This window comes from Pongo pygmaeus, chromosome 3, assembly GCF_028885625.2.
Source record: "Pongo pygmaeus isolate AG05252 chromosome 3, NHGRI_mPonPyg2-v2.0_pri, whole genome shotgun sequence".
In the NCBI taxonomy this organism is placed as follows: domain Eukaryota; kingdom Metazoa; phylum Chordata; class Mammalia; order Primates; family Hominidae; genus Pongo; species Pongo pygmaeus.
In genome coordinates, this window is record NC_072376.2 from 160,920,567 (window position 1) to 160,933,123 (window position 12,557).

At 38.1% G+C, this 12,557-nt stretch overlaps 1 protein-coding gene across 6 annotated transcripts in view; it reads left to right on the forward strand.

Moving 5' to 3' along the window:
• ARHGAP10 (Rho GTPase activating protein 10) overlaps positions 1 to 12,557 on the forward strand; it is a 337,402-nt gene that overhangs the window by 280,661 nt on the left and 44,184 nt on the right. For all 6 annotated transcript variants that reach the window (XM_054486509.2, XM_054486510.2, XM_063664171.1 and 3 more), the window contains one exon: positions 5,914 to 6,064. In XM_054486509.2, coding sequence (XP_054342484.1) covers positions 5,914 to 6,064 — 151 coding nt within the window. The remainder of the gene's footprint in view (positions 1 to 5,913; positions 6,065 to 12,557) is intronic.

A 12,557-nucleotide genomic window follows, 5' to 3' on the forward strand; every position in this document is an offset into this window, starting at 1 on the left:
TACATCAAATAATTCATTCCAAAACTAAACAAGTAAAACTGTCTTTACCAGGTATAGACAGTACCTGATACACCCTCACTTGTATCAAAGGTTATGTGCTACTTTTTCTTTTAATATAAATAATTAATAGGTAAGCCAGGAAGGCCAGCTCTTTAATGCAGGGGAAGATACCTACCTTGGGGAGAGCAGAGAGAGATTCTGTTTTCTGAGGCCTGCTTCCAAGGCCTAAAGCATCCCAACATTATAATGAGAGCTGTGACAGTTATGAGCCAGTAACCATATATATATATATATATATATATATATATATATATATATATGAACGTGTGTGTATGTAAAGGAATTCAGGGAGAGGAAGTGTGATATCATTACACAGATAGATAGATACTGTGGACTTACAGTATTTATTAATTCAGTTCAATGAAATGCAGCAGGTTTAAGTTGTGTGCTAAAGCAAAATTTGCAGAGACCATCTTATATCCTGTTATTGGCAAAGTATTTCTGGCAGAAGTGGTGCAGTCCTTTCCACATGTGGTCCCTGGTAGCAGAGCATGAAGGACTTGGGGAGAGATTTGTATAAATGGCTGAGTCCCATGAGCATAAACATCCATTGTGTTGTGTCTGAGGAATCTGTCACTCTGAACAGCGGTGCCAGACTTCTGTTTGTGCTGGCACTCCTAGGAGACCCGAGTAAGCAAGCACTTCCTTACCTGGCATGCCTACGCGTGGAGTGTTTTTTGTCATTGGATTGTCAGACTTGAGTTTTTCTTATGTTGTAAATACATAGGTGCTGTGAAGAAATTTTCACCCTGGGGGGAAAAAGGTTTTGAATAGATGTAATCTCTTGATTCTCAATATTGCTTAAGATGAGTTCATCTCTCGTAGAACAAAGGCAGTGAGAGGTTTGATGCCAGGAAAGTTGGGAGAGCTGGGCAATCTTAGAAAGAGACCTGGGCACTAAGAGGAATTTGCATCCATGCAGTGGTCCTAGAATTGGCAAATCAGTATTATATTTGTGTATGTATTATATACACATCTTGGCAATGTAGAACAAGATAAGCTACATTTTATCTTCTAGAATTCGAATGCCAAAATCACAGGTGAGAATTTTAAAGTAAATAGTTTTACTATTTCCTCTTCTTGTAGATCTAAAAACAGTGTCCCTTTAAGTCATTCCTGGTGTTTCAGAGAGACCATCAGAGCATGGCTTTGTATCCAAAAAAAAAAAAAAAAAAAAGGCTTCAGAACTGGGGCACTGGAAGACAAAGTAAATGCATATAAAGGTAATGCATTCTCAGAACATGTAGAAGGGGATGGTGAATTTATGTAGCTGTTCCCCATTTTACTCTTTCTAAACAGATATAACACAGTACTAGCTGGTAGTATTTTTCCCTAAGCATTAAATGTTGATTGTTCCATAAACCTATAATATTTTTATAGTTTGGCAGCAGTGACTTTGGAATGAAAGCCAACTTCAGATGCCAACTCTACCATTTTGAAACCGTGGAGACTTGTGCTAATTGTTTAATTTCTGAGCTTTGTTTATTTGTAAAATGTGTGGAACAGTACTTACCTCAAAGGCTGTTGAGACTATTAAACTGCTTATGAGAAAGCTTGCTACCTAGTAGGTGTATATTAAATGTTAAATATATTAAATGAATTAGGAAGTAATTTATATCCAAAATTTCAGTGCTAAAGTGCAGAAATAAATACAGGAAACAGTTGTTTGATTCCAGGTTACTTGGGAATTTTGAAAAGGTGCTCCATTTGTTACTTTTCTTTAGCCTGTTGCTTGATGTCCTTTTCCAGAGCACTTTAGAATAACTTGGCTCAGAGCACTGAATTTGGGGAATATTCAAGACCCCAAGAAATTAGTGCCCTCTAAAATAGCAGTTGAGTGGAGTCATGAGGTCTGAATTCATTTTTATAATTATTTACTGTTACAATTATATTATGAATACAAATAGCTACCATTTATTTCTGGCTACTGTGTGCCAGGCACTGTACTGAACACTTTATAAACATTATGTCACTTAATCCCTATAGTACAGGCATTATGGTTCTCATTGTACACATGAGAAAATGAGATACACTGTGTTAAGAAATAAGTCTGGCCCAGCATGGGCATGGTGGCTCACACCTGTAATCCCAGCACTTTAGGAGGCAGAGGCGGACGGATCACAAGGTCAGGAGTTAGAGACCAGCCTAACCAACATGGCGAAACCCCATCTCTACTAAAAATACAAAAATTAACTGGGCATGGTGGCACTCTCCTGTAATCCCAGGTACTCAGGAGGCTGAGGCAGGAGAATCGCTTGAACCCAGGAGGCAGAGGTTGCAGTGAGCCAAGCTGAGCCAAGCCGAGATCCCACCATTGCACTCCAGCCCGGGTGACAGAGTGAGACTCCACCTCAAAAAACAAACAAACAAACAAAAACGTCTAACCTAACCTTCCATAGCTGTTAAGATTTAAAAGCCAGGATAGTGCTGTCTCAGGTGAGCATCTGTGATTTGCTACCTGTGTTAATCGGGATGATAGCTTAGCTTTCTGAAATGCTAATACAGGTTGAGTATCCCTTAATGGAAATGCTTGGGACCAGAAGTGTTATGAATTTCGATTTTTTTTTGAGTTTTGAATATTTGCATTATGTGTAATAGTTGAGTATCCCAAATCTGAAAATCTGAAATTCAAAATGCTCCAATGAACATTTCCTTTGAGTGTCATGTCAGCGCTCAAAAGTTTCAGATTTTGGAGTGTTTCAGATTTCAGATTTTTGGATTTGGGATGTTCAGCCTATACAACATAGAGCTTATTGAGGGTGTGGTGTGTATTTGGAATCTTTGACATATTTTATACCTCAGGATTTGGCAAGGTTCAAGGAATTGATTATATATGTACAGTGCCAAATTTTATGAAATAATTTTTCTGGTGTTTTTTTTTTCCCTTCAGCTTTTAAGTTCTGGGGCTACAGGTACAGGTTTGCAGGTTTGTTACATGAACGTGTGACATGCTGGTTTGCTGCACCTATCAACCCATCACCTAGGTACTAAGCCCAGCATGCATTAGCTATTCTTCCTGATGCTCTCCCTCCCCCTGCCCCGCTGACAGGCCCGTGTGTGTTCACCCCATGTGTCCATGGATTCTCTTTGTTCAGCTCCTACTTATAAGTGAGAACATGTGTTTTTTTGTTTTTGTTTTTTTATTCCTGCATTAGTTTGCTGAGGATAATGGCTTCCAGCTCCATCCATGTCCCTGCAAAGGACAGGATCTTGTTCATTTTTATGACTGCATAGTATTCTACGATATATATATATATATATATCACATTTTCTTTATCCAGTCTATTACTGGTGGGCATTTGGGTTGATTCCATGTCTTTGCTATTGTGAATAGTGCTGCAGCAAACATACACGTGTGTGTATCTTTATAACAGAATGATTTGCGTTCCTTTGGGTATATACCCAGTAATGGGATTGCTGGGTCAAATGGTATTAATATTTCTGTTTCTAAATCTTGGAGGAATCACCACATTGTCTTCCACAATGGTTGAACTCATTTACACTCCCATTTTCTGGTGTTTTGATTTTGACTTTTGTTCATCCAAGACAAGTGTAAAATAGCTGTGGAATACCTATATCTAAATCACTGTTTCTTAGTCTTGGCTACACAAAAGAATCACCTGAGGAGCTTTAAGATGTAAACCAAAGAAAACAAAAGAGACTCCAAAGCCTGTTCCTCATTCCCAGATATTCTGATGTGAGCTAAACAGTGCCTTAAGTCTTCTGGAGACCAACCCGGGTTGGACCCAGCCCTGAGATTTGGACTGAGGTGCTGGGAAGGACTGAGATCAGTCCTCTGCAGGGTCTCATTTTGCTTGGTAGTCTGGCTCTGCAGTTTGGGGTTGCTTCCACACCTCACCCCCCACACCCTTTCCCCAACACCCTCACTTCAAACTGGAGGAAAGAGGTGGGGCAGTTTTCAGCATTTGCACTGTTCCAGTCAGTATGATCCTGTAAGAGGGTCTGTTTGGAAGGTTATCTGTCCGTCACCAGTTGTTGGGATATAACTTTTTCATTGCTAATTTATGCTTTGCATATACTGGCTGTGTGTATGGTTTGGTTTTCTATTCTGGTGACATCCTAGAGGCATCTGCCATATTTGTAAACATCAAACATATTAGTAGCTAAGCCAGGGAGCTGTTTTAAATGTCACAGGTGCCATTTTTTTTTTTTCCAGTGGAGTCATGTTTCCTGGCTTTTCTTCTCTCCTTCACTGTTATCGGACTTCTCAATTTAACTGCTCTCCTGTTCCCACCACCTCACAACCTTCTTACATCTGAACAATGACAAATGGCAGTAAATCCAGCTGTGGATGATAGTTCAGGCAGCAGAGGATTTTTTAGGCAGATAAGGAGTTTGCTATTGGCCAGAGTGGTATATTGGAACACAGATTTTGTGGAAACATGGTGTTGGCAGGTTACCAGTTGGAGCAATAAATTAAATTTTCACTAGCACATATTTGTCTACAGTAACTTAAATCATTTTTTAAAAATTTCATTTACACATGAGGGGGCAGTATGGGACTATAAAGCAAATGCTATCTTTGAAATAGCTTATTTTTATTGGTATATAATAGTTTTTAGGTGCGAACTTTTCGACTGTGCAATTAAAACTCCAGCATCGTTGTTAGTTGTTCAGCGATACACATATGTAAGTGATATACCCTCACTTGTATCAAAGGTTGTGTACCACTTTTAATATAAAAAATATAAAACAGGGAGACATTCTCACAGTGCTTGTTGTTTTTAAATTATACATGTGCAGAATGTGCAGGTTCTGGGATAGATGTGCAGAACGTGCAGGTTTGTTACATAGGTATACATGTGCCATGGTGATTTGCTGCATCCATCAACCCGCCCTCTAGGATTTAAGCCCCACATACATTAGGTATTTGTGGATTTTATATTCATGTTTTGTTTAAAGCTGGCTGGCTTTCTTCCTGTTTTCTGCTTCCACCTGAGGAACATCAGCCCCTTGGAGATGCAGCTTCTATTAGGTCGATATCTCTAACGTATTTTACTTTATGACTTTATTGAAGGATGAAGGGCCTGCAGCGTTGCTGGAAGGAAGCCTCTGAACTGGGGTCTCACAGCTATGGAGGGTCTATTATCAGTCACCTCTGTGTGATATGCTTTCTTTTGTGGCACAAATTGCTTTTCTCAAAAGAAGAAATTTGCTAAGCAAAGGAGCAGCACATTTTAATTAATGTTATTATTACTGATCTATGAATGACATGGTAGATAAATCAAGGTGCTAATATTCTAGGTTTCATAAATGAAAGGGGAAATAAAAGAGGGGTTAGAGGGTATTAAATGAATTGATAAAATCTAGAAAACATTTTATGAAAAATGTAAATGGGAAGCTAGAAAGGTAATTTCATAAGCATAGGCTATTTTTAAATGTGTAAAAAGTATTTGCAGTCATATGTTTCTGTTTACGTAATTTGGAAAAAATTGAGGCCAACGTTTTGGTGTAAATATAACCTTCTGTAAAATTTAATGGAATAGTTGTTTTTAATGTTTTATCCTGGCTGCCTCCTTTGGAGATGAAGGGCTGTGGTACTGTCTATATCTGCTAAAGACAGTTTTAGTTGTTTAGTTTTGGAATGAATTATTTGATGTATGACAATCTGATGTTGTTTTGACTTAAATTTAATCAGAGATTTTATTTTGGAATCTTCTGTTAAAAAAATAAAAGGCTATGACCTCTTCCCTTCATTGGAAGGAATGGGTTTTGGGCTCTAGCATGTCTTGAATGAACTCCAAATCAAATGTTGTGGTGCTGATTCACTGGAGTAACACACAGGTTTCCGTTCATGGTAAATAATTCCTGTCCTTTATGCTTTGTTGGAAGATTTTTCGGACGCCGCCCGATACTACATTCCCTGAGCCCACCTGCCTGTCAGCATCACCCCCAAATGCGCCACCAAGGCAGTCGAAGAGACAAGGCCAGAGAACCAAGAGGCCCGTGGCCGTCTACAATCTTTGTCTAGAGCTGGAAGATGGTAAGATGTTAATGATATTTTTTGCTTGATAGCATGTCGAGAGTATGGCATATCATATGTCCTCAGGGCAGGACACAGTTTTCTGTCGTCTGTGTTTTAATTTCTTCTTCCCTTAAGATTATAATTTTGAGATTTACAGGGAGGGTGAAGCTTTTTTGTAAGGGAGAAAACGCAAGTTTCGGTTTTGTGTTTGTCTTTGTTATGCATGGTTCTTTTTTTATTTTTAAAAGACAGCTTAAATTTCTTTTTTGGGAGACTTGTGTGACCTCCTGTGAGGTTACATAACCCTGAGACAAATGGAAGGGGAACTAAAATTAAAGCAGATCTTTTATGAGAGGAGCGGATGGAGTCTCATGTTAAATGCATCTAGATTAAAGGCACAGTTCACCATCGCACTGGGGTTTATGGCTTGTGTGCCTTACTTGCCCCATTTTTCTGACTTGTTCATCAGGCAGAATGCTTCATCTTATGGCAGGGGTGGCAAGTTGACCTGCCTACCTGGGCCAGGCTTGTGGGAACTGGGCTGCAGTGGAACTCTGGCCTGTGGAAGTTCTCACGTCCCATCCGAGCCACCCTGTTCCAGCTAATCATTGCCACATGGCCCGGTTGTTTCAGTGTTGCCAGATTGCCCAGTTTTTACAGAGCCTAGAAATCTGAGTTTTCAACACTGATCCATACAAAACAAGACTGGGAGCCGTGCACAGGCCTCCCATTGCTGATTTGTAATCATACGGTTATTGGTGTGGAGAATAAGATGATTCTGGTATCCAAACCTGCATTTTCAATATGCAGCCTGAAGCTGTGACTCATGTTGTGAGTCCTTCCTCTTATTGAGAACATTTGCTGAATTTGAAAGAAGTCTTCATTCTTCTTCTAGTCCTCTTTTTTAAAAAAGAGAATCTTTCATTTATTATCCTTGTGCTACCCAGGTTACCTTAGTTGGGAAGTGTGAGATTAGCAGAGTGAGGAAGGGGATGAGGATGGTGACAAATACCATGCCTTCATCATAGGCAGCTGCATGCACACACCAGGTGGTTAATATCCAGAGATCGATGCAAGCAGGTGACAACTGTCTTCAGCTTACCTGACTTAGAGGTATCTCTAGGGAGACTCAGAATGCCTCCTGTAATGATACAGGGGGGCTAAAACGTGCAATTCTTTTGTGTTGCTTAAGACATAGGTACATATGATACAAATATTAGTTTTATAATCGGATAGTTAATTTCCAGAGGAAGGGCGTGAATCGTTACTATTAAGCTATAATTTCAGAACTTCCCTAACTTTTTTATTCTGTCTGTTTCTCACGTTCATTCTTTCTCAGCAGGTTGTTAATAAGGAGTAAAACTGACTGGTTTGAATTGCACCTTCTGTTACATCTCCCTTGTCCTCTGATGGAAGTGTTAATAAATAGTGAAATAAGCAAATGTTGGAAAGTAGGAAAGGAAAAAGAAATCAAGAAGACACAGAATACCTCAAATGGCTCATTGGCCCTTGAGCAAAATGGAATTGACTGTATTTCATGAGATAGATGACTAAAGGACATTTTGGTCTTAGGATCACGTCTACTATTTTGATGTTCTTAGCAATGGAATAGTAATATCCAATCAAATTTATTTAGTGGATTAACCTTTTGATCATTGGATTGCTAAGTGATTATTAATGGTAAGAAGCTTCTGTAGTGGTATTTAGCACATCTCTTATGGGAACACTCAAGCTAGTGTACAATCACAGCCTTCCTAACTTGTAGGTGATAAAATAATTCGTTAGAATTACTTGATTTTTAAGGGAAAGGATTGTCAGATACTCAACTTCTTTAGTCGGGTTTTTATGTTAATTATTTATATGATGTTTTGTTCTACATTTTGTATTTCATGAAGTATTTTATAGCTTTATATTCATCCTTGGTTGCAACATTGGGATTTTCTTTTTAAGTTGTCAGAATCAGGAAAACTCTTAAGTTTGGTCATAGTGGTTTTATCTTATCTTAGAGGTTATATGATAAGATAAAGCAACTTAAAACTTTTCTCCCTTGCCCTCAGCTTTTTTTGTAGTTAAGATTTAGTTGTGTGAAAAAATAGTTACTTCAGAGAGAACAGAGTAGGGTCTATATTTTGTCATAGGCTTTTGTATTTTACATATTCTAAAAAAAAAAAAAAAAGAAAAGAAAAGTGAATACATTTATTTGAAAGGAAGCATATAGGAAAAGAATACTAAAAAGACTTTCATGTTATTGAATGTCACTTAGCATATTGAAAACTTTACTTCCAAAAGAAGATGTATTCTTGTCATTAGGACTTAATTTTTTTTTAAGTAGCTTGGATCATGTAATTGTCAAAATGACTTGAAGGTTTCAAAAAGTTTAATTTTTTTGTATTTTTTTCTTATTTTAGTAGTGAAGTGACTTCCCATGTTAATCTAGTTTTTGTTAAAATATGCATTATTATAGACAACTTTGGTTGATTATTTTTCCAAATGTTCTAGTTTATATGGGACAGATAGAAAATGTGTATACAAATATGCTTCTCTCTTTCCTGCCCCCGCCCCTTGACTCATTGTAGTATAAGTTAATTTGACTTAATTAAATACAGGATGAATAGTTTTTGCTTATAAGTTAGGTAGACTATCTGCCAAGATTCGAGGAACTGGATTGGATGACTGGAGATGTTCTTCAGCCCTATGATTTGGTCAGAGATTTGGTATTTGAGTGGAGTGGTTTGTGGTATGTTATTTCTTCTTCTGCACTGAGTAGAGTATGAAACTGTGTGATGTCCCAAACAGCCAGTCTTGGAACACACTCGGAATTGGTTTCAGTTCAACATCAGGCAGATCAAAAAAGCATCAGCGAAGAGTCAGCAAGCCTGTTAGCATGTGTCACAGTAGGATAGGCCTGGATGCAGAAAATCCAGCATGAAGCCGGAGGGGAGATCCTCTGCTGGGAGACAAGTTTTCTGTTATGTTCATTCAACCTCACCCCCACTCCCAATTGAGAGATGACCAGTTTAACTAAATAAACCGAGTGTCTTTACTTCAGTAAAGACTTCCATCGGCACTGACGCATTTAGCCATACTGTGTATGCTCATTATTTTTCTTTGCAATATATGATTAAATAATATTAAATTTATTTGCAAAAGACTGTAAAATTCTAGTTACTTGCTTAAGCTTCTTTATTGATGATTAATATGAACTAAAATGGATATAGTATCTGGCTAGTTTTCTTAAATTAGAGCAGCTGTTAAATCTTTGTGAGATTCTCATCTTTTATTATTTTGTTGAAGCCATATTGCTCATTTTTCATATAACATTTAATCTCAACATCAAAACTGAGTAGATTTGGCTAAGTCAGTTATGAAAAAGCAAAATATGAGGTAGGCTGCTAAGTGCTGAAAAGATTAGAAATCAAAGGTTTGCTTTCATTTCATTTTCAAGTTATATCCCATGTTTTTATTTCTTTAGAACTACTAGTAAGATAACTCTAAAAATGTTAAATATATGTTATGTGTTTGTTTTCTCCTGCCCCCACTCCAAGTGCGTGTCCTTACAATCTCTTACATAAAGAGGGGTTCTTGTGTTTATTGTAATTCCCCCAAATACAAGGAAAGTTCAGGAGGCTATATGAGATCAAAGTGATCTTTGTTATTTTTCATTCAAGGCAGAAGAAATTTTAAGCAAAGGTTTGGGGAGTCGGGGAGAAGAGGATTACCATCTGAATCTCTTTCTTCATGCTAGCTCTAATTTTAAACAAAACTAGACATTTACAGAACTAGGTTTTATATGTATCTTCTTGTGTAATTAAGTATTCTTTGCCTGTCTTCTTTTGTAACATGATACAGCAGCTTACTTATTTAGGCAACTTAAAAAAGAGTATGACTTATAGTGAGTTGAAAACAAAATCATCTTGCAAGCCAATTGGCAAGATTTAACAACATTTGAGTGTTGGTCTTACTTGGGTATCGTCGGATTGGCACTTTAACATTTGGATCACGAATGTGCTAACTGCAGCACATTTTGTTGAGCATGTGTTATTGTAGTCCTACAGCGTGGTAGATACCATGATGAGGATACAGAGCCTTCTCAGCAAAAAGTGAAAATACTACTGTTGAGCGGGGCAGAGATGGATAAACAATGACACGTGATCATTTCCTTGTATCCTAAGTAGGAACATATCTTGATCTAGATGAGTCTCTAAAATCAGAGTAGGACAAATAAGTCATAAATAGATGTCCTTTCAGCCTGAGTAATATCAAATTAGAACTTCAAATAATTAGCTAAAATTTAAATGTCACATGTCAACGAGAGCAATGCTGATGATATAAATTAGCTGTCTTAGGTAGGCTGAAAGAATTTGGTTTGATTTTGAGGCATGAGCAAGAGAATAGAAAACTAGAAAGCAGGCCACTGTGCGGTCTTCTTAAATGTAGATTTTTAATTCTAAACGATGGAATGCTGTTAGCCATTTGGAAGTTTTTTTTGCCTCTACCATTTATTAGTGGTTTTTATTACACTAGATATGAAAATCAGAATTGTACCACATATCTATTGAAGAGCTTTTATATGCTCCACGTCCTGCCACATACGGTTTTTCCTTTCAAGGAGCTGATTTTCTTTTCCCATTCTGTTTGTCACTGCAGTGTAATAAGAAACAACGTGGCAATAAGTGCCCAGTGCTAGCTCTGAGGAAGGGAAGTCTGTAGGGGGAGCTTTCTGGTTTCCTTGAAATGAGCTGTTTTGGCAGTTGGGTGGGAAAGGGTTTCAGGTGAGGGGAGTAGCATGACTGAGGTATGGCAGGAGCAGAGAGCCAGAGCCAGGTGTGAGGGTAGGAGATTCCCTGATTAGAAGAGGACAGTGTTCACAGTTGTGAATGATGGGTGGACCTGATTGGAAGACTTAGACCCAGGAGAGACAGCTTAAGGGACAAATGGGTGGATTGGAGCCTGGGCTGGGGAATATGTATCCTGACTGTATACTCATGGACAAATTGCTTACCCTCTCTAAATCTATTTTATTAGCTACAAAATCAGGGTAATAATAGTATCTACCACTGAGGATGGTTGAGAAGGTTCAGTTGTTAATGTGTTTAGCCTAATGTCTGGCACATAGTAAGCACTCGAACTCTAGCTGCTGCTGTAGGGTAGTATTCTTAAAGCCAGGGAAAGGTGCTTTAGGTTTAAAATGATAAGAGGAACCACGGAATATTTTTCAGCAAGGGAGAAGAGTTGTAACATTTTGAAAATAATATTTAAGAAGCTTAATCTGACTTAATCTGCCAGTAGAAATCCAAAAAGCAGCCATGGCAAAAGGCTGATGAAGTAATTTAGGCTGAGGTTGAAGTGGGCTTGAATGAGCACTAGAAAGCAAAAATAAAATGGATATCTGGGAGAGATGTTAAAGCAAATCGGGGACTTCTTAACTGACTAGATGGGGAGATCAAGGCAGATAAAGTGGACATTATTCACCACAGATTAGGCTCATAGGTAAATCTATCATTGTGTTTATGTTTTTGTTTTTATCTTCAGTTTTTTCCTTGCAGCTTAAAAGCAGACCATCTTTCCATCAAAAGGAAGGAAACATGCCATTTTGTTAGTGTGTTCAATATGTATTCTCACATGTAACTGCTTTGAAAAATATGTTTAGTAAAAAATGGTGTAGATTGTCTTGGTATAAATAGTGTATATGGAAATAGTGTATATGGAAAGTCAGTAGAAAGAAAGAAATAGTAAATAGTTACTAAAATGTTCCATCTACTTGGAAAAAGAACAGTCTTATAACTATGAGCAAAGTAGAGCTCATTTTTCTCCAATTTTTCCTCACAGGCACATATATCCACATTCATCCATAGGCGCTCATATTAAGGGATGGGAGGCCACTCACTCTAGTGAAGACCCTTCATTAGAAGCCAAGGATAGATAGCTCACATTCACGGCAGTGGTGCACTCTGTCATCTCAGTTCCCAAGAGAGTGTCTGTAGAATGCCTCTTTATGAAAATGTGCTTTCATAAGTGAATTGTAACTGCTCTGTCTTTCCCATGATGTTAGCAGGACACAACTATGTGGAGGTGTGAGAAGGACAACTGGAAAACCATTGTTGGCATGGATTTTCATCGACATTCTGTAGCTATTGATGTTTCCTTGCAAATATGCAGTCAGCTTGATGCAGAATTATAATCAATCCAGGTAACTGGACCAAGCAGATCTTTGCCTTAAGATTGGCAGTCTGTCTTTTCTCCATTCTTACCAATTTTTTTTTGGCATGGCATTTCATGGGTGGGCTCTGGGTGATAAATTCCCAAGCCCAGAAGTCCCTTGCCATCTCCTCACAGCAGTGTTATGATTCCTTGACATGGAATTACTGTGTTGTGAAGTTTATTCTAAGACCAGGCTTGAATGTGTGACAGTATATGTAGACAGATTATTTCTTAACTCACTTTTACAGCGATGAGATCAATGGGTTGGAAAAGGCAGCCAGAAGATTCAGGGCTGTAATTGAGTTGTGGC